This window comes from Arctopsyche grandis, chromosome 9 (genome assembly GCF_051622035.1).
Source record: "Arctopsyche grandis isolate Sample6627 chromosome 9, ASM5162203v2, whole genome shotgun sequence".
NCBI lineage: Eukaryota > Metazoa > Arthropoda > Insecta > Trichoptera > Hydropsychidae > Arctopsyche > Arctopsyche grandis.
This window is the reverse complement of record NC_135363.1, coordinates 615,857-638,618: the sequence shown is the minus strand read 5'-3', so window position 1 is coordinate 638,618 and position 22,762 is coordinate 615,857. Positions and strand designations below refer to the sequence as shown.

Genomic DNA, 22,762 nt, shown 5'->3' with positions numbered 1-22,762 from the left:
ACTTTTTACTATAATATATATATATTATATTATTATAGGCAATTTGTTAATTTCTTAAACCTATGTATACGTGTGTATACAATTTATTATTAAATGATAAAAGTTCCCATCGAAATATTATTTATAGCGTGAACAACGGCAAATAGTTTCCAATGATTATCAAATTTTTCTATTGAAAGAATATAAAAATACACATTTTCTTTTTGAGATATGTTTTTCATACAATTTGAAAGTGTGACCAAGACGGAGGGAAATTATTACCTAATTGTAGTATATTATAAAATAGGCATTGTTGTGTGTTCTCCAGGTAAACCTAGTAACTTACAAGAATAAAAAATAAATGTAGCGTTATTACAAATTGTACATATTTACAAATGTGCCTGATGTTGCAGATCTGCATATTTTATTAGATGCATATATGTATATATAAATAAAATAAATTACACAATACAAACAAATAAAAAAATATATATAAACTAGATATTTACATACAAATACTGTGAACGAATAAACAATGAAAGGGAAAAAAAGTTAAAAATAACATGGCTATTTCATATATTGTTCACAATAAAATACAATAAATGCAAAGCGAGAGTACATTCTTATTATAAATGTCACCCTCAATAATTGGAAATGGAACAAATTCAAAATTTGGTTTTTAATCCGACACCTTTTCACTAAAATGAGATTCTTACACAATATAATACAAATGAAACTGATGTGGCCATCAAATATTGACTAGTATGTTACGTCATGAAAAAAATTACAATGTAATTTGTATAAAAAATAATGGCACGTTAAAATAATCTGTATAAACACACATTGTACATACAATATTTTAAATTAAATACTGGAATCGTTTAGGCTCAAGATCTATCAGAAAAAATTATTAATAAAAAAAAATGACACTTCTTCTTCTACGTCCCCATAATCTTACGACAAGCTCGTTCTCATACATAATCGTCTACCCCTGTATTGAATATATATATATACATATATATATGTAATTTCTAATTAAAGCCTTGCATTTTTTTATGGCAGAAACTATGCGAAAGTCCCAATCAAGTTCGTTTATCTCGCTTCAACGAGCGAGACAAATTGGATAAGTGAAATTTATAATTTAATGATCGGTTGCATTTTTTTTTTGTTTGTTTTTCAAATATCGATGTAATCAGTATTATGTAGTATTTATTATTAAATTGAGTACTTATGCGCAAAGCTAAAAGCAAAACTTACACAATCTATATATATATATATATATATATATATATATATATATATATATATATATATATATATATATATATATATATATATATATATGTATATGAATTAAATATTCAAAGTTTATAAATTTACATTCAACAAAATAACGAATAAACACTGGAAGACTTCACTTCAACCCAAAAGCACAAAGACACAATTTCATCTCACTTAAAACAAATTACGATTAAGTAATTTTGCATTTAAATATACATAAATCTTCATGCTAAATTGAAAGATGAAGGTGTTCGTTAATTGTTGAATAAATAAGCCTTTTGTCGGAACCACATACATTATATGACATATACAAGCGCATGCATATATTTGTATATATGTACATATAAATGTATGTGAGTACACGTATACTGTACGCGAATTTCGGAAAATTTACAATAAATAATAGTAAGTCGCAAACACGATAAAAATAAATAAATCACAGCATATCTTTGACTTGTTGCGTATCCATATTGAGAATGAGGCATCTCATAAACGTCATCTCCTTGCGAGCATTGTCCAAAATCACTCGAGGATCTTGCGAAGTACACCGCAGACAATTTGGCGCAAACACCATGGCTAAATTGGCAGAATCCATTTTTGTTTGAGAAACGACTTCCGATGTTGAAAATTGTTGCAAAAAAGCCACCAAATATGTAAGGACCTAAAATATACACACATAAATATGCGTCAGTAAACATTAACAGGGTAAAATAACATCTAAAAGTGAATCAATTACCAAGCGATTAATCCTCGGTAATCTTTGAACTATATCAAAAGCGTTTTCAGTATTGTCCGGATCGGCCACGCATTCCGCATAAAGAGTGTCCGGAATCAGAGGTTCGTATAACTCACGATACCACAATTTTAATAAACTAGCAGGTGCGTGAGCGTCTATTAAATAAACAAAATAAAAATAAAAATAAAACACATCAAATTCGAACATTATTCACATGAAATTAAATTCAAATTTACCTGTGGTATGTATATGATCTGGTAATTCCCAATTGTCCAGTCTAGATTTCAAAGCATTCACCTCGTCCACATCGGCAGACACGCGGAAAATACCTTCAGTCTGTTTTCCTTGTAGTGCCAAAACCTTAAAAGCCAATTGTATTTTATAATTTTATCTCATATACATACATATGTATAATGAATAAACAACAACCTGTTGAGATAGAGCAACTTGAATCCACGGAAGTTGTCTGTTGGGGAATCGATCTTTTTGATGCGTCATAACTTCGGTGAGCGTATTGCCGAACATTGAGATTCTGAATATCTGTATCTGTAAAACAAATTGTGCGTGTTTATATATGCAGATTTTCGTGCATAAAAGAATTCCAATTCATATGTAATTCTTACCCTTGCTTGATCTATGTCTTCAGTGTTGGGCTTCTTGGGTTGTTTCTTGCCACATTGACCGATCCGCTCGAGTCGCTTGCAAGCCACTCCAGCATAATGCGAAACCTGAACATGTATAGGCCACTTTCCAACCTTCAAAAAATACACATTTTATTATTTCAACGCTATTTCAAATTCAACCATACACATACATATATGTATATGGCTGAGCGCTTCGCTATTTCGAAATATATCACTTCAAATTTGATTTGTAATTGAAACACCAGAGAAACAATCACGATTAACAAGTACATATAAGTACTTGAATTTGAAAATAATAAACAAACTTTTTCGAGACGTACTTGTATGAGTACGATCAAAAAGACGAAGCGAAATCAAGAAGACATTTACATAAATTGCATCCTTGTCTCTTATGTACTGTTCAATAGAAAAATTGTGGTTTTAAAATAATAAAATAAATGTAAATTAATCACAATAACAATTCAAAGTATATATTTATATAAAGGTATGTATGTATATAAAATAAAAACAATCAATCATTCGTAAATGCAGTGTAAGCGTATTCGTCAAAAGATAAGACATTTAGATTTCACCAGATCTCAAGATTCAGAAAGGTCGGAAAATAAATTTTGTAAGAATGCATGACAACTTGACAGGGGAGGGTTAAGTGCTGGCATAAACAATCTTTATGGAATATTTAAAAAAAAAAAATTGCATTGGGTAGATATAAAAACGTATGCACAAATACGGATCACGGTGCAAGTTTGAAGTACAAAAATTATGCTACACTAATTCACCTTAATGTTTTACAATACCGCTCTATTCCACATGACTGAAAAGATAAAGCGTCATACATGTAAATATACTAAATGTTACAATTCCGTTACAATTTTTGGTTAAATAAAAAAGCAAAAAAAAAGTAATGAGACTTGAAACAAAAACAATACCTCTGGAAAGGTATCGGCAAAGGCCGGATCTCGATGACGATTCATATAATTCAATAGCGGCGGTTGGAATGCTGGAGACGGCGGAACAAACGCTAAGCTGACGGCTAGAAGCTCCCACCCACGTAGAAGACTATCCCGTTGAGGATTTTCAGTGGTCTGACGACACAGTTGAACGTACAGTTCATCTCGCAGACTGCAACACGACAACAACAAAAGTCAATACACCGACAAGCGTTCAATTATAAAACCAAACATTCGAAATGTGCTTACGCGGGATTATTAAAAGCAGCGTGCAATATATCGATGGCGACAGAATTCAAAGTCATTCCGGGACGCGCTTTACGATCGCCCATATATATCTGGACGAGTCTGAAGATCTCGGCTGCGGCTTTCTTGTGCGCTTTATCGTGACGAGCGCCCAACATCGGTCCGCTTATACCAGAAGACGTCCACGACAACATGTCTCTCACAGAAGCCTAATACATGAATTGAAAAATTGATCAGAATAGAACATACACATGCGTGTATATGTATAGTGTAACATACATATGTATATGTATATTACCTTCTTTCGGAATATTCCTTTGGAATGCAGATTGAGATTATCCTGAGCAAACTTTTCAATGTCAGTCTCTTTCGGGGTGTGATGTAAAGCTGGATGAGATTTCACAGGACTATAGAGAGCTTCGCAAATCGGCTGCGGTGGCACTGGAGGGCCGGTCACGTTGGAAATAAAGCCTACGCCAGTTCCGCTAGTAGACTGAAAACGGTGTAAATCAAATAATAATCTCATCGGTCACTCTTCATATTGTGAGAGTTTGTTTCATTGGACTTACTCTATGTACTCCAGAAGATGGAATATTATCTTTCTCAAAACCGACAAACGTGTTGTAATAGGACACTCCATGGTTCATGTATTCTGCAGAATAAAAAAAAATAGCGCTATTAGTATGTGTACATCTACATACGGCATCAATGTGAAGATTTGTTACAAATATTACCGTCTTCACGGTGGTGACTGATCGGAGCAGTAGGTGGTTGGTGTTGAAGATAGCCATCATTGGAACCAGAACGATCAGAATCTTCGTTATCGGGCTCGTGTCCAGAGAGAGAGCGAGCGCTGGAGTCGGACGCAGAAGCCGACGAGTGAAGCGAATCAGAATCTCCAGATCCACCCAACGGATCCAATTTATAACAACCTAAATTTTTAAAAACACCATCATATTTTATGCATGTATATTATTACAAAATGAACAAGTTAAAAACAAATGCACAAACACACCTGAAAGCTTGGCCTGCTCTAAAATGTAATGCTGAAGCGGGAGCAAATGTTGCATGTGTAAATCCCAATTGGAATAAAGCGGTGAGGTATTTCCGTTTTCGCATCCGCTTCCGCTTTCCAACGTGTCCATATTTGTCGGCACTTCTATAATATGCACAAAACAAATCAATGATTTCAGTCGATATATGGAGATTGAAATAAAAGTCACCGTGTAGAAAATGTTCTCACTCTGTTTGCGGGTGCGTCGGTGCTCCGGTTCGACGTTGTCATTAGTCGGTCTTTCGCGCTCCCGATGCCTGTCCCGATCTTTGTGCCTTTCTCTTTCCAATTCTAAATTATGTTTTTCTATATTTGGCTTTGTTAAATACTGTTCTAACGACAACGATTTCATACCATATCCAGCTACAAAAAAACTGACTAATGAAACATTCACACATCACAATTCAACCATCGCAAATTCGTTCACTTAAACCATTTAACCCGCTCTGTACGTATAATATGTGTAATACAAATATCGCTTATTATATGATTATGTGACATATTATTATATACCTGCTGCCGAGTGAGATTCTTGTTGGTGGTAAGACGACTTTGAAGAGTGACTGTCGGGCGTGGAGCAGGTCTGCTTACCCGTGGAGCTTTGCTTTGGCTTTTCCGGTTCGGCGTGTTGTCGTCTGCAAATTGTCAAATTATATTTATAAGACATCGATTTCAGGCGCACAAATAACTTGTTCAATTTGTTACAAACCTTGTCATATCTTTAGACGTGTGCCAGTTGATACTCGTCGGAGGACCGTGTTGCGACTTGGATTGAACGACAGGTGCTTGCGATGAAGAATTGTGCCTGTAATCGAGGCTCGTCTGCCTAAAGCCTTTGTCGATATTATACATAGCTTGCTTGTCACTCGGGTATGCGCGCTCTAAATTCCTCTCTAATATACGATCGTCGATTCTTTCCTTGTCAATATGCCTACAATTAAGACAGACAAAATGAGTCAATCGGCATTATTTGACGGAATATGCGTCTCTCAATCGGACGTGCCTAATATTTATACCTATCTGAAAACCTTTCCCGTGCACCCCTCTCCAAGTTGTACTGATGAGCGGTTCGATCTCGGTGTCTGTGACCGACCCTGTCCAAGCTTTGTTGCTGCGTTGGATGCGAATGTTGTATGTGAGAGTGTCCCAGAGACGGATGATCCGTTGCGAGCGATATAGACGACACGAGAGACGGCCGAGTGGAAATCTGAAAAAACAAAACGTAACATTTACTATACGCAAACAACAAGGTAAAAATATCAATTCAATCTAAAATCAACCAAAAAAAAAAAAGAAAATCAAACTTCACCTTGTTAAATGCAAAATGAAATAAAATAAAAATCTGATCTGAAAGACAAGCAGCTTTTGAAAGTAAGCATCGTAAACCTGCGGATGTTGAGCAGTCGAATGCTGCTGTGATAGTCGCTGCGATAAGTATTGATGCTGAGGACTGTCGGGACTCTGCGGCGAGGATTCGCATGACGAGTTAGCGGCGACCGCAGTGCTGTGCTGCTGTTTTACCTAGCAAAAAGCAATGTGCAAGATGGAAGCATGCAAAGTGGAACAACAAAAAGTATACATATGTAGTAAAAACAGAATGAAGAGTGTACACATATGTAATACACATACATACATATGTATATATTTTGTATATGCATAGACAAAATTGAAGTCAGATGTACGACACAACACAAATTACCAAATAAATGCAAGGTGAGAATTTCCAACAGTTTCAAAAATACCAAGAATATTTTGCATTTAACAACTGCAAGAGAGATGCCCAATAAAACAATCAAAAGTATCCCTAAACTATTCTTGTATTAATTGAGTTTAAAAAAGGTATAGTATTTTATTTTAATTAGGTATTTCTCCAATATATGTATGTAGTATACGTAGTTGATAAGATTGCACGAAAAATTAAACATGCAAAAATAGGAAACATGGAGAAATATGTATGTACAAAATTCTCAATCGTATAATTGATTACCTTTCGCCTGGTTAAAGGGGTACTTTCGACGGATTTGAAATACTTTTCATGCATGGAATCGTCGGATGCGTCTTTGCGAGGAGACATAAAGCTGCCGCTACGGTTCAAACCTAAAACAAGTGTACATATGAATAAAATAGAGAATATAAAAATTAGGCTAGGCGAAAAATCGCAGTGGGCTAAAATTGAATCGCATACCCGCATTGGGCCACTTATCGCCCTGAGATTCTAGTGACGGTGGTTGGGCGTGGGGCGACGGCTGCTGAGACTTTTTCTTCAGCTGCGGAGTGCTGGAGCTAGCCGGAAGAGATTGAGCCACCGACATTCCTCGCGATATGCTTCCAGTGTCACTTCCCAACCTACACACATACATCGTCAAATTACAACCCAACAATTACATCATCAAAACTATTATACACATGTGTGTATATTCAATTTATTCAACACAAACCTAGAATCGGCAGGCTTGTGTGTGACCGGAATGGGCATTCCGGACTCCTGCAACCCAAAAAACATAAATATGAATTACATACAATACATGTATTTTGGTTATGCCTTTGTTTATTTACATATCATTGTCGGTTCATATTATATTTTTACAAACAGACATCGGCGACAGGAAGTCGTCAATTTTAAACAGCAATTTCCTGTCAGTTATCTTTTGATTTATATTACAGCGAATATTTTGACATTCCAAATCATATTGTCGATAATGTAAACACGTGTAAAAATTAACCTGTAGTCTTCGGTACGGTTGAGCTGCACTGCTGATACTACTGTCGGACGAACGACCAGAATCAGTATGACGACACACTCCAGTGCCGCCTCCAGTTCCACTCGCAATTCCCGCAGACGGAGCACCACCCACATTCTGAACCGACGTCCGAGATCGTCTACTTTCACCACTGCACCTACTAATAATGAAACGACATTCTCCACTAGAATCGACTCAACTCTCAACTCCCGCCGACAATCACAACGAACCGTATTATACCTGTGATGATGAGATCGTCTAGTTTGCAACGGACTCGTTTGGGTCTGCGACGCTTGCTTGCTATTCAGCGATGACATCTTGCTTGCGCCGACGAAAGCGATTCCATTAGAAACATTTGGCGGGTCAATTTTAGTCGATACCTGAAATGATCAGTTGATATAATCAATCGATCGAGCGAATACATACATATGTGTTGTGTATGCGTAGATTCATTCGAAGTCGTACTTGAGGACCGGCTTGACCGGTGTTCGTCTGGGTAGAGATCTCCCGTCTCTGTTGAGGGTCAGTGTTCTGCTTTAGTGTTTGTAATTTCGCCAATGGAATGATGTCACAGTCGACAGGACGATGCCAAACAGTCGTCTACATAGTCAAAATTGTAATTGTATGAAATGTTGATAAACATGCATGTATGTATGTGTTTATTAATATTCGACTCACTTGGGTGGATGCGTTGTAATAGTAGAACCTATGGGTATTGTTGTCGAACAATTCCCACCATTGAGAAGAGTCCGTACGCTTCACGTTCACGCCCTGTAATGATATTCATTTTGAAATACTATTCATATTATACCAGGTGTACATATAATTATATGTTTTAAGTATTACTTCAAGTACATATGTACATATAAAAAGTTCTATATGCGTATCTATGCATGTACCAATGGATCCATTTAGATATGCACATATGTACATAAAATACCCAAATTTTGAACTTCAAATGAGATATAATGGATTTTATTGGAGATAAGTAAACAAATACACATTGAATTTTACACACAAATGAAAACACTTTGTACTTTGATAAAATTCAAGTTTTCATCGTACTCGTCTAATTAACATTTTTTATCAAATTTATACGACAAAAATTACCGTGAGTTATCAAGTTATCCGAAAGTTGACCGAAAAAGCTAATCAAGTCGATCCGTACGAACTGTGGCTCGTGTTTATGATTTTTTAAAGATGTACTAATAAAAATTATCTACACTTCTGGGCCACAATTTTCGACTTGGGAACCTAAAATTTGATGAGTTAACACTTTGCACTCTTATTGGAATTTCTCTTCACCACTAGTCTATTGTGACCATAATAACATGATGTTGATTTGGGATAGCATTTTTCGAATATAGTCACTAAACTCAATTATTTCAAACCATCATAATTACTAAATCGAACTAAATGATAAGTTCTACATTTCTTGTATTATTTATGACAGCAGTTTTGTATAATAAATGAGTTTTATTACTAGAAACTTTTAAAATATGCCTATAGAAATGTTTTCATACCTACCCTATAGTTCGTTAGGCAGTTTGGGTCCAAGGATACAAAGCTATTGTCTGTTTACTCGTTGTATTTTAATGCGTACCCACCCTCATAAAGTGTCTATTGGTTAGTTTTTAAACTGTTAGTTAAAATCATATTTTCTATTCGTTACCTACTTGTAGGACACATCGAAAAAAAAAGTTGGATCATTCCAGAAGGAGGGCAAAGACGAAAAGATTAGATTTAACAGATACACGGTGTTTTTGATCACTATTTTTTTACACTTTTCAAACAAATCTTGCCTTTGAAGTTCACGACGAACTCATCGACCACTATGTCTCTGCACGGTATAATTAATTGTCTGCATTTAGCATCTAAATGATTCAAAAAGCTATTGTGTTCTACATTATTATTTTTGAGTTGTAATATCCGAAATATTTGTAGAAACCGATCTCTTTTGAAGACACTCCTAAAAAACATATTTTCAACCGAAAAATAAAAATTTTTTGGTTGAAAATATGATGACTTAAAATCGAACAATTATCACTGTTTGTATCTCTGATATCACCTTCACTATCGCTTTCGGTATCAACATAGCCCCTTTTTTACTTGGTTAGGGTTGAATGCCACTTCCACTGTAAAAAATTTCTACATTATCAAATACAAAATAGTTATCATCACTATCACAATCATTTTGGAAGTCTTCTAGGTTTTGAAAGTTTTCTAGTACGTAACGAATAGAAAATGTGATTTTAACTAACAGTTTAAAAACTGAAATTTCAATGTTGCCAACACTTGTATTTATTATTTCTCCATATGCACTAATATTACCGAACACGTCGTAAAATTATGGTCACCCCACCGAAAATACCTCCTTAGAGCACAATATATCGATACCGACTGCCCAAATAAAACGGCGCACTCAAATGTAGAAGCAGGTAAAGAATTCAAATATTCTTAGAAACAATATAGACGCTAACCCTTTACTGTAATTATCCTATTTATACATTTTCTAGCATCTCGTATCCTTTAAGTACACTATTGTAAAATAAAACCTTCAAAAATTTGCCAATGAATATTAAAAATAAAGCTTCAAAGTAGTCGCTTAACAAAGCCACTATACTGGCTTTCCGAGCTGGCAGCCGAATATCCGAAAGCCACTATAGTGGCTTTCAGAGTTCAAGACGTTAAAGTTCCCAAGATTAGTTTTAGAAGGGTTCAGTGTACGGGATCGAAAATGTCCACACAAATCAGGAGAGGGTGATTATCCTGTCATGCAATACAACATTATACACTCTGTGTGTGTATTATGTTGTCACACAATATGCTTCAATAATCCCGAAGCCCGGAAATGACGAGCAATGTTGGAAATTATATGTATTTAAATTACATCAATACAATAAGAAAAAATGAACAATATCTCCCACTAGGGTCTTTCATAATTATTGCTGTATCTAGAATCGTGCCATTTCAATTAGAATTTCGCACATAGCGAGAAGTTACATATCATTAACAGGCATTCACCATCCACTGCTGAATGAAGGCCTCTCCAACACGCCTTCACTCGTCTCTATTTTGTACTACTCTCATCCATCTCGCCTAAATTTTCCTAATTTCGTCTACCCATCTTTCACCCTTTTATATTCTTTCGGGTACCATTCTAGCACTCATTTTGTCCATTCTTCTAGCTGACCCACCCATTGCCATTTCAATTTCTGCACTATATCCACTACCCTCATCGTACTTTTCATCCACGTATTCCGCTTCCTATCTGTCCTAGTTATGCCGATCATACAGCGTTCCATACTTCTTTGAGTGCATTGGACTTTCGTAATATCCAAGTTTCACATCCATACGTCATCACCGGTAAAACACATTGATCAAAGATCTTTTTATTTAAGCAGTGGTATTTTTTATTTATTAACGGCGTTCATTCGCCTAAATGCACTCCATCCAAATTTCATGACTCTTTATTTATTCTTCTTTACTACCAGACACGTATATTATTTCCCATAATAAATATAAATAATTACTGACTATGTGCTTTTATTATTTTATCATCCAATGAAATGCTACCAAGCATGTAATAACTATTGAACATTCGTTTGGTTTAATCTATATCAATTTTTAGTACCACTTTCCTACTTTCCCTATCCAGCTGTGTTAGTTGAGTAAGTTAGCTGGTTCGAGAGCGATCAATAATATGTCGTCTCTCGTTGTCTGACTCCTTTTGCTAAATTTATCTGTATCAGAAAAAAGCTTAGTCAAAGTTGTGGCATTCTTGTATGTATATTGCAGCTAGCAGCCCCACATATGTATATACTACCCTATGTGGAGAAAATAGTTAAATAATGCGTTAGACTAACTGTGGCTTTTTCATAATCGACGAAACCTAAGCGCAATGGCCGTTGATACTAATTGGCGCGCTCGATTAATTTGCTGATTACTTGGAGATGGTTCATTGTGTTGAAATTCGCCATAAAACCTGCCAGTTTTAGTTTTTCAACCTTTCTGCTATTATTTTAGTAAATAGTTCAAAAATCGCTGAAAGTAGACTAATGGGTCGGTTTTTTGTGAATTAAGATTACCGTTGTGTTGTTCCATTATTTTGGAATGGTTTGGTGCTGGATGCATTTGCTGAAAAGTTTAGCTAAGATTTTATATAGGGAATAACCTCCATATTTTGACAAATCAACAGGATATTATCCTCCCTTGGGGTTATACCGTTTTGTACAGTTTTGACGCGACCTTTACTTAGCTAGACAATACTAACTACAGGAACCGTTTGGCCGTGTGTCATTTTAAGAGCAATTTATCCATTGTGGATTGTGTTAATAAAACTTGTATGCTCTTTGTCTATAATTTCTTCCCTATTTCTAATTATTTTCCCTTACTATGATCTGACTGTGTGACTTTGAAAAAGTTATGTATGTATATTGAGTACCAAATTGATTGTAGTCATTTTTTTATGATGGATTTCAATTCGATTCAACTAAACAAACTATTCTCAAGTGAGGATTCTTTTCTACGACTTGTATATTTTTTTCATTATGATAACAAACCAGCATCGATTGAATTAAACGCGTCTTTTTTAGTACAAAAATTAAATTATAATAATTCAAAATTAATTCTCCGTGTTACGAATTATTAAATTAGGATTTGAGGTATTAATTGTTGAAATTAATAATATAATCACAGGAGTAATGTCTCCTTCTTATATTATTTAGTTCGTTTACGATATAAAATTAAATTATAATAATTCAAAATTAATTCTCCGTGTTACGAATTATTAAATTAGGATTTGAGGTATGAATTATTGAAATTAATAATATAATCACAGGAGTAATGTCTCCTTCTTATATTATTTAGTTCGTTTGCGATATAAAATTAAATTATAATAATTCAAAATTAATTCTCCATGTTACGAATTATTAAATTAGGATTTGAGGTATTAATTATTGAAATTAATAAAATAATCACAGGAGTAATGTCTCCTTCTTATATTATTTAGTTCGTTTGCGATATAAAATTAAATTATAATAATTCAAAATTAATTCTCCATGTTACGAATTATTAAATTAGGATTTGAGGTATTAATTATTGAAATTAATAATATAATCACAGGAGTAATGTCTCCTTCTTATATTATTTAGTTCGTTTGCGATATAAAATTAAATTATAATAATTCAAAATTAATTCTTCGTGTTACGAATTATAAAATTAGGATTTGAAGCATTAATTATTGAAATTAATAATATAATCACAGGAGTAGTGTCTCCTTCTTATATTATTTAGTTCGTTTACGATATAAAATTAAATTATAATAATTCAAAATTAATTCTCCGTGTTACGAATTATTAAATTAGGATTTGAGGTATTAATTATTGAAATTAATAATATAATCACAGGAGTAATGTCTCCTTTTTATATTATTTAGTTCGTTTGCGATATAAAATTAAATTATAATAATTCAAAATTAATTCTCCGTGTTACGAATTATTAAATTAGGATTTGAGGTATGAATTATTGAAATTAATAATATAATCACAGGAGTAATGTCTCCTTCTTATATTATTTAGTTCGTTTGCGATATAAAATTAAATTATAATAATTCAAAATTAATTCTCCATGTTACGAATTATTAAATTAGGATTTGAGGTATTAATTATTGAAATTAATAAAATAATCACAGGAGTAATGTCTCCTTCTTATATTATTTAGTTCGTTTGCGATATAAAATTAAATTATAATAATTCAAAATTAATTCTCCGTGTTACGAATTATTAAATTAGGATTTGAGGTATGAATTATTGAAATTAATAATATAATCACAGGAGTAATGTCTCCTTCTTATATTATTTAGTTCGTTTGCGATATAAAATTAAATTATAATAATTCAAAATTAATTCTCCATGTTACGAATTATTAAATTAGGATTTGAGGTATTAATTATTGAAATTAATAAAATAATCACAGGAGTAATGTCTCCTTCTTATATTATTTAGTTCGTTTGCGATATAAAATTAAATTATAATAATTCAAAATTAATTCTCCATGTTACGAATTATTAAATTAGGATTTGAGGTATTAATTATTGAAATTAATAATATAATCACAGGAGTAATGTCTCCTTCTTATATTATTTAGTTCGTTTGCGATATAAAATTAAATTATAATAATTCAAAATTAATTCTTCGTGTTACGAATTATAAAATTAGGATTTGAAGCATTAATTATTGAAATTAATAATATAATCACAGGAGTAGTGTCTCCTTCTTATATTATTTAGTTCGTTTACGATATAAAATTAAATTATAATAATTCAAAATTAATTCTCCGTGTTACGAATTATTAAATTAGGATTTGAGGTATTAATTATTGAAATTAATAATATAATCACAGGAGTAATGTCTCCTTTTTATATTATTTAGTTCGTTTGCGATATAAAATTAAATTATAATAATTCAAAATTAATTCTCCGTGTTACGAATTATTAAATTAGGATTTGAGGTATTAATTATTGAAATTAATAATATAATCACAGGAGTGATGTCTCCTTCTTATATTATTTAGTTCGTTTACGATATAAAATTAAAACCTAATGGATATAAAACTTAAAAATCAACTTGAAGCTTTTTTTTTTCAATACTCCATTTTCGTCGTTCGTTTATCGAATTTTAGGAGTAACTTTTTCAACCGTGTATCCTCGATCATTTTGAACAAAGTTAAAATTTTTCGAGGGTCATCGTGTCTAATAATTTCTACAGAAAACTTTAAGCTTGGGATCGTGGTCGGATAGCTGAAAACTATTTGTAATTAAATAGGTTAGTGTTATTGAAGTTGAAATTGAAGCAGTCGAAACACGATATATAGGCTATGCGCTCTACACGATGACATAAATTGCGCGAAAATTGGGCACAGAAAGTCGTGAAGTTCGGGCGGAGGGGAGGAGAGGAGAGGGGGCGAGAGGGGGAGAGAGAGATGGAGAAAGCGAAGTGAACCTGAGGAGGATCCCAGACGCACTCGCCGGTAGTCAGGTTGGCGTACATGTGCTCCTTCGTCTTCGGCTCGATGATCTCCACCCAGTCGACCCTGCAAAACGACCAACACATTCACATCCACATTCACATTCAACATTCAACATTCAACATCTGCGTTACGTGCGATCTCGGATCTAGGATCTCGGATCTCCAAAGTCAAGTGACTGGTAACGAAAGAGTCAAGAGACGAAAGCTCACCTGTCGGTGGCCATGGCGGGGGCGGGGCGGGGCGGGGCGAGGGGCGAGGAGGAGAGGAGGGGCGCGCGGCCCCCGGCGGCCGCCGCTGTTTACGGCCAAGACGAAGACACGCACGCTCGCCAACCGCACCTCCCCACCAACACCAACACCAACACCAACACCAACACCACTCTCTATTCCCCTTTAGCTCACTAATTTAATCCATGTAGATGTAGGAGACGCTACGGCCACTCCACCGAAGTTTACTTCGTGACAAAAACGGCGGTCGCATGTGTGACAGCAGGATGTGCAACGCCTTTACATTTCGGATGGCGATCTTTGGTCGCGACGCACCCGCAACTTTGAGAGGGGAAGTCAGTCAAACTTATAGACGAACGCGGCTCGCAACCCCGTAAAGAGGTAATTGGATTATTAGTCTCATTGCGGTGATCACAAAGACAGTTTTTGCCATTAAAATCGCGAATACGCAATATTTGGAACTCAAGTTCTCGTTAGTATTGTTGGAGGATCCAAGTAAAAGGCCAACAGTCGTTTCACAGCATTTATTGATGATTAAGGAGTTACACGCACTGTCACCGCTCAGTCCAGAATGACCTGATATCGCTTACGTACCGCCTTATAAGGGGTAGATCTCTCGGGAAGTCTAATCTGTTTACCTACTGTATAGTCACGTATTCGGATATGTATTCCCACGGTATGAGAAGTGCAATCATTGTTTAGCTTTCATGCACTTAGCTTGTCGCTAATCCTTAAAACCACTTATACCAGTCGCACGATATGCATTTACTTAATCCGTTAACAGATATCCGTTACAGATAATCCTGTCCCATAGGTTCGGTCACACAGTCTCTAGGATTCTATTCGCTTAATCCGCGGCGTACGTAACAGTATGATAGTTATCGTTAGTAAATGCTCCGTTATAGAGATTTTAGTGACTCTGTGACCAGTAATCACCGAACCCCATAAATATTGTGATTGCGGGGATTCTTGTTTTTTAATTCAAATTTACGAGATCAACGACTGTTGTGTTTGAAATACTGTATTTCTTCTACCTGCCTACTATTTGGTTGTATTTTTTTCTGTAATTTGATTTTTAAAAAAACCTCTCTTCATTTGCATTTATTGTATTTTATTTTATTTTACATAGATATATACCAGGAAGACCCCAATGCGCTTTCCTGGACAATTAATTACAAACAATGCAGCATTTTTATTATTACATAAATCACTGTATTTTGAGAAGCTGAACAACACGAAATAACAATTAATCAATTAATTAACCCATTGAGATATCTATAGATTTAGATTTTGTACATCATTTTTAAAAATTGTACGTACAATAAATACAGACGATTTGTGACAACAGGAAAGATGATTTTTTTTTCAATTTTGAGGAACCGTTTCAACAATTATGAGATAAAATTGGAAAACTCTGATATGAAACGATCGATTTGGAGTCACAAATACCCCCAAATCTTACCAGCAGTATAGTGGATCGAACTCACTGATCACTTGGTTTCTAAACATACACGCTACCATTGAGCCATACTTCTGGCTATAGTGCATATGTACATACTATAGCTGAGAATTCTCTCTTATTGTTGTATGTATTTTTTTGTGGTGTTAAAACAATAAAATTTACAAATTCATAGATATTGTACTGTCAGCATTAATAGGTGGGGAGATCTTAAGGAAAATTTTCCATCAGTTACTCGAAAGAGATTGTGCCCTATTTGTTGGTCATCCAGATTAGAATCCGCCAATGCATTTCGATATACATACATACTTCAACAAATATTGCAACAAAATGGGGGCTAGAGATAAAATCGGCATTCTCTTTTCTAAAAACACTTCGATGAACTTATGCAATCACGATACGCGATTCTAGAAAACATTAAAAAAGATTTAAATAACAATTTTTAATGCATAACTAGACGAAACTTTAGTGGAATTGAAGGTTCATATCACGTCATTTAATGACATTGTTTCAGAATTCGCTTTCCTGCAAAGCAAAAATCTCGTTGAATTATCAGATGAGCCACATGTGGTGGCTATATTGAAGCTGAATACAGGTGACACTGTTAGTAATATTGACTGTGCAGAAGGCCCCAATGTTGCAACATTTTACGGGTTATAAAATTTGAAATTTTAGTCCTCGCCACTCGCCATCAATACATATTTTGTTACAGGCATTAGGTTATTTGTTTTATGTTTCGAATGCTCTACTGGCAAGAAATTGTCATTATTTCAGACAGACACAACTTTTCAAATTATGGGTATATTCTTAGGAAATTTCTATATTGATTAATTATTTAAAAAAAAAAATTCAAAAACTAGTTTTTATTAACCATTTGTATGTGTTATCGTCAATAAAATTAAAATATATATTTTTTTTACTTAAAAACAAAAAAAAAATACCTAAAAAACGTTTCGAGTTGACGGTATTAACACATAAAAAAAACATCTTCGAGTGTAAAAAGGTGCATTTCCACTTGTGCTTAAAAGTAAAAAATAATAAAGAAGATCGACAGGGTTCATAATTTGGCAAAGCTCTTTATTTGTAATTCTTTTTTTTACTATAAATTCATCTATTTTTTGTCGTATTTTGGAAAATTTACAGTTTTAATAAAATATAATTGTTTAAAAGATATACAAATTTTTACATATAGTCTATCTTTTTCTAATTTTTTTCTTATCTATATGATATATAGATAAGAAAAAAATTATTAAATTGATGTTATTAAAAATAACAACAAAAAAATAAGAAGTAATAATAATATTGATAACAGTAGTACTAATGATAGCAGTAAATAATAATAATAGTGTATATACATACATAGATGATAATTATAATAATAAACAAAAAAAAATTATATTTCCATATTTCTGCAAAATAATTTTAAAAATGAAAACAAAACACATAAGAGTAAATAAAATTATTAGAAAAACCAGTAAAAATTTACAATTCAAATGTTTAATTAATTAACATTATTCTGATTTATGTACATTAGAAAATAAATCTGCAAAAATCATTCTAGCTTGGTTTGCGTCTGCATTAAAAACATCGAAATCATAAGTAGCAGTACTGCAGGGCAGACAAATGAACTTCTTCCATAATTTGAATAGACATTGGGTATGCAAAGGAGTTCATTATATTTGGTCGCTCTATTTGGTATAATTTTGCCGATAATTGAGGACAGTTGTTTATAAATAATGTGAATATAGGGGAGAAGATCTTAAAATATTTTTCGGGGAAAAAGGACATGTTCGTCTGCGTCTGGAAAGAAAAAATCAGTTAGAGTGCTTAAAAGAGGAAAAAGAACATTATAGAATTTTATTAGAAGAAATTGAATAGAAAAAAATGATAAAGTATTATGATCTTGATTAAAAAAAGTATGATTTGCAATATGGTTCACGAACTTTTTGTATAAAAAATTTGATTTGTCAATCGATAATATTCTACGAGCACGTGTTCACCGGCAAAATATTAATTTGAAATGCGTACATCGGATTTGTAGTACGGGGTGGCGGAAAGCGGCGTGAGATAATTTGTCGGCGACGGAGAGTAAAAATAGTGTCGGCGTCCGCGTCGGGTGGTCGTTCGTGGTGTGTGAGGTGTGAGGTGAGTAATCGAAGATGTCGGTGGAGTACCTGCAGGTGGCCGAGGAGGAGTCGGAGGAGCCGATCGAGCTGCCGCTGGAGAAGGACGGCTGCATGTTGCTGTCGACGGTGACGGGCGTGTTTCCCGGCGCGTGCGGCATGAAGTACCGCGCGCAGGAGGGCGCCGCGCTGCGAGGAGTGCGTCTCTCCGAGGGCCTGCTGCACCCCCCGCCCGACGGCTGGGACCTCAAAACCCTCTACATCTGCGTCTTCCCCAAGAAGCGCAAGATGGACGACTCGGCGGACAACTCGGCCGCCAAGACCAAGCGGCTCGAGAAGAAGCTCACGTGCTCCGACCTCATCTGCCTCGGCCTGCCGTGGAAGGCGACCGAGGAGTCGGTGCGCGAGTACTTCGAGCAGTTCGGCGAGGTATCTTTCTTCAACGTACTTCAGTACTCTCTCTCTGTTTTCACTGTACACTGTGTACACGTTTGTCGTTCATGCTTAGGTGGTGATGGTGCAGCTGAAGCGAGACGCGTCCGGCAGCTTCAAGGGGTTCGGCTTCATCCGGTTCGGAACGTACGCGTCGCAGATGAGGGCGCTGGCGCAGAGACACAACATCGACGGGCGGTGGGTGGACGTGCGCGTGCCCAACTCCAAGGAAGGGCTGGTGCCGCAGATCCCGTGCAAAGTGTTCGTGGGCCGCTGCACGGAGGCCATCACCGCCGACGACCTGCGCGACTACTTCTCGGAGTTCGGCGAAGTCACCGACGTGTTCGTGCCGCGCCCCTTCCGCGCCTTCGGCTTCGTCACCTTCCTGGACCCCGAGGTGGCGCAGAGCCTCTGCGGCGAGGACCACGTCATCAAGGGCGTGTCCGTGTCCGTGTCGAGCGCCGCGCCCAAGGTCAAGCCCAAGGCCAACTTCCGCAACGAGTGGCCGCAGGGACCCAACGGGCCCAACTGGAGCCGCGGCGGCAACGCCAACTCCAACCCCAACTCCAACCCCAACTTCGACTCGCTCAACATCCAGAGTCTGGGCATCAACCACAACGGTGCGACGCCCACGGCCAACGTCAACCTGCCCATCAGCCTGGTGGCGGCGGCGCTCAACGCGGGTCTCCTCGGCGGCGGCGGCAGCGGCCCTCAGCAGGGCGGGCCTCAAAACTGGCCGCAGAACTGGCAGCCCAACCAGCCCGGCCAGCCCGGCAACAAGAACTGGAACCAAGGCTGGAACCAGGGCGGCGGCCAGGGCAACTGGGGCCAGGGCGGTCACGGCAAGAACTGGGGCGGCGGCGGCGGAGGCAACTGGCCGCAGCAGCAGCAGCCCTCGGGCACCTGGAACCAGGGCAACTCCTCCTCCGGCCAGTGGAGCAACAACAACAAGCCCGCGTCCGCGTGAGGCCCTCGAGTGAGTTTCATGGTGCGTACGCACCAAGCCAACGAACGGCCCACAGGCCAACTTTTAAAACCAGTAGCGTACAAAATATCGAAATAAAAATTAAATTTTAAAATTGAAATTAAATATTAAAATTAAATTCAAGTATCAAAATAAAATTATAATCATTATATTAAAATTAAAATTAAATATTGAAAGTTAAAACAGAACATGCACAATTTCAATAAATTTTCGAGATTGACCTAAAATTAGATCGTCAACAATCACATACAGGTAATCCTAGACTTAAGATGTTTTGATTTACGAAGATACGCTCTAAGATCGAAAAAAAATCAAAGAATTATTATTTTTACTTCCCCGAAATGCGCAGTTACTGAGAATATATCATGTATTAGTATGGGTGATCCAACGATTTTTGCTAATCCGGGGTGTTGTCGGTCACATCAAACGGATTTTTTTATTCTTCAATTGTTTCTCTCGTCGAAATAAATCAAGTAATTAAATCATTTCAGAGGTAAAATTTATCGGATAATGCGTGATTATTAATTTTATTTCAACGAAAGAAAAAAAACCCTTTGACAAATCACCGACATCCGACACCGCGTTTTTTTATGAATTGTTTTTTTTTTATCCATCATCCACGTGGAAATACAGTAACATCTCGTGACGACTTTAACAATTTTTTTTTTTGCTCGTAAGCAGAGAAATTATAATATTTCTCTGGTTTTAAATGCGTTTCGTCGTAATTCAAAACATTGTTGTAATTCAAAACATCAACGATGATCTAATTTTAGCTCAATCTCGCTCTTTAGCTTGATTTTGATATTTAATTTCAATTTTAAAATTTAATTTTAATTTCGATATTTTGTACGCTACTGCTGGTTAAAAAGTTGGCCCAAAATCGTCGTTGGTTTAGTCCGTAAGCACCATCACACGTCGCGATTGATTTGTTCTCACCGTCTCCAACTCACTCCCATGTCTTTTGTTCTCTCAGGTTTCGGTAGACGTCCGGCCCATTTCGCCCGAGACCGACGACTGACGAGTGGTGATCTGTTATAGTGTGGACCGAGTCACTGCCCTGCCCGCCCACCCGAGCCTCGTGCCCGCAGTGCTGGTGCCGCATTATACCCGATCGTTCACCGTACCATGGCCGCATAACAAATAGTCCACCGAAACTTGCCAAAACAAGTATATTTAATTTTTAATCCAACTAGACATACACGCTTTAGACATTAACAGTTGACCTAATCATTACTTTTATAATCGTTTTCATTGAAACGTCTCGAGTTAACATTTCGCGACGATCACTGACTCTCACTCACTTCTTTCTGTTTACCATTTTATTTCCCCGTGCGTTTGCGCACACATTGATCTAAACGAAATGTTAACACAATTAGCACTAGTTTGTATGATAGTTAAGAATACAAAAAAAAAAAAAACCAATAGAAACTGTGAACCGTGGTGTGTGGGGTCGAAACGACCACTCCGCACCACCTCGTAAAATCATTTTATGCATATATATATATAATAGATAGTTGTATGTGTGTATGTATGTTCAATGTATAATTTTTGCACGTTGGACGACGTCAACGACCCGGAATGGGTGACACTGTATGAGCTGTAATTTATGGATATAATGTAATTAATGTGTGCGGTTGGTTGGTGGCAATCGCACGTAACCGATTGTTAGATAGGTGTGTCTGTTGTAGTGTGCAATAAAACTAAAACCGAAGGCGTGTGCAGAAAATGTATTGTAGATGATGCGGCAGATATGAGATTGAGAGCAGATTGTGCAGATTGCTTCTCCCGACGCACCTCCCATGTTTGTGTGTGCTAAGCTGCGTGTTACAAATCTGTAGACTAGTTTTCTTTGTGATTATATATGGTGTTTACAACATTTGAATATATATTTAATATGGAGTTGTGTATAAAATAATAAAGATGAATGTGTCAAGTATCGTAGATGTATGGTTTTATTTTTTCGACTATGAATCCTTATGTGTGCAGTCTCTTCTGTGAACTTACTGCGCGGAGACGTTCTGTATGATTTGAATTTTGATATATAAATATATGTTTATATATATATATATATAAGAGGAGGAAACAGGTTAGTATGGGTCACATAAGCTGTGTTTTTTGTACAAAGTGATATTCTTTTTAAACGTACGTGTATATGCTTCTTACATTATGTATACATGTGGTCAATTGTGATTATTGTAAGTATTTCACAAAACTTGCTAAAACTCTATGTATGGACATAATCGGATCGTATGAGTCGTATTCCTGTTATTTATTTTTTATGTGATTTTCGAGACGTAAGTATTTTATAAACAAATATGGCGAATGAAACAGTGAATTGGCCGTTTATAGAGAGAGTCTGAGATTCGATTTAAAATATGCTACGAGTATGAGAAAAGGAAATCAAATGTAAGTTGTTGTTCAGAGTACGCGTACACAAGGTAGAAGTATAATGATTTCACCATTCACCATTTCACCAATTCTATAATACTTTTATATGCAGAGGATTGTCCGAATTAAAGCGCGTTGCTTTGTGTTATGTTTTCAAATTGTGGTTGTGTGAGTTATCATTGAGTATGTTTGATTTTAATCTTTTGTTTGTTTTTTTCTTTCGTAAATAATCATCTGTCTTTCCAGATAATATGAGACTTTTAAAATTCTTCACATATATGTACATGTTGAATTCTAATTTTATTTACGCTTATATTGTCATTCAAAACTCATGTTTACTGCTGTCAGTTTCTTTTTATTTTTTACTTTAATTCCTTTTTGTTTGCATGTTTCAGGATATACATACATAAATAACGCTATAAAGGTAAGTCGATGGGTAATATATTGCAGTTTGAAGGAGCATCTTGAACGTAACTACACCCGTAATCAAG

At 35.8% G+C, this 22,762-nt stretch overlaps 3 protein-coding genes across 3 annotated transcripts in view; 1 reads left to right on the top strand and 2 right to left on the bottom strand.

The window, feature by feature from the left end:
* The window catches only part of LOC143916841 (uncharacterized), a 504,240-nt gene that overhangs the window by 168,504 nt on the left and 312,974 nt on the right, over positions 1-22,762 (bottom strand). The gene's annotated exons all lie outside the window — the stretch shown is intronic.
* Positions 1,590-15,028, bottom strand: RhoGAP93B (MyTH4 and RhoGAP_KIAA1688 domain-containing protein RhoGAP93B). The gene is made up of 25 exons (XM_077437537.1): positions 14,867-15,028; positions 14,630-14,720; positions 8,307-8,399; positions 8,094-8,228; positions 7,869-8,008; positions 7,611-7,788; positions 7,326-7,372; positions 7,073-7,233; positions 6,875-6,984; positions 6,274-6,408; positions 5,904-6,094; positions 5,597-5,818; positions 5,401-5,522; positions 5,077-5,250; positions 4,849-4,992; positions 4,568-4,765; positions 4,403-4,485; positions 4,132-4,326; positions 3,837-4,042; positions 3,567-3,759; positions 2,620-2,751; positions 2,426-2,542; positions 2,233-2,356; positions 1,997-2,151; positions 1,590-1,921 (listed from the first exon to the last, which is right to left on the bottom strand). Exons 1-25 carry the CDS (start codon positions 14,878-14,880, stop codon positions 1,697-1,699), a joined length of 3,585 nt encoding a protein of 1,194 aa, XP_077293663.1. The 5' UTR covers positions 14,881-15,028; the 3' UTR covers positions 1,590-1,696.
* On the top strand, positions 18,356-21,823 carry LOC143916311 (TAR DNA-binding protein 43-like). The gene is made up of 3 exons (XM_077437340.1): positions 18,356-18,895; positions 18,975-19,874; positions 20,857-21,823. Exons 1-2 carry the CDS (start codon positions 18,503-18,505, stop codon positions 19,863-19,865), a joined length of 1,284 nt encoding a protein of 427 aa, XP_077293466.1. The 5' UTR covers positions 18,356-18,502; the 3' UTR covers positions 19,866-19,874; positions 20,857-21,823.

Excerpts from the sequence above, each read along its gene's own strand:
- RhoGAP93B (XM_077437537.1), bottom strand. Across the intron at positions 6,985-7,072 it reads CGATAAGTGGCCCAATGCGG|GTTTGAACCGTAGCGGCAGC; the intron begins GTATGCGATTCA and ends CACTTGTTTTAG. Across the intron at positions 4,766-4,848 it reads AGAGCAGGCCAAGCTTTCAG|GTTGTTATAAATTGGATCCG; the intron begins GTGTGTTTGTGC and ends TTAAAAATTTAG.
- LOC143916311 (XM_077437340.1), top strand. The coding sequence starts at position 18,503 with ATGTCGGTGGAGTACCTGCAGGTGGCCGAGGAGGAGTCGGAGGAGCCG. Across the intron at positions 18,896-18,974 it reads ACTTCGAGCAGTTCGGCGAG|GTGGTGATGGTGCAGCTGAA; the intron begins GTATCTTTCTTC and ends GTTCATGCTTAG.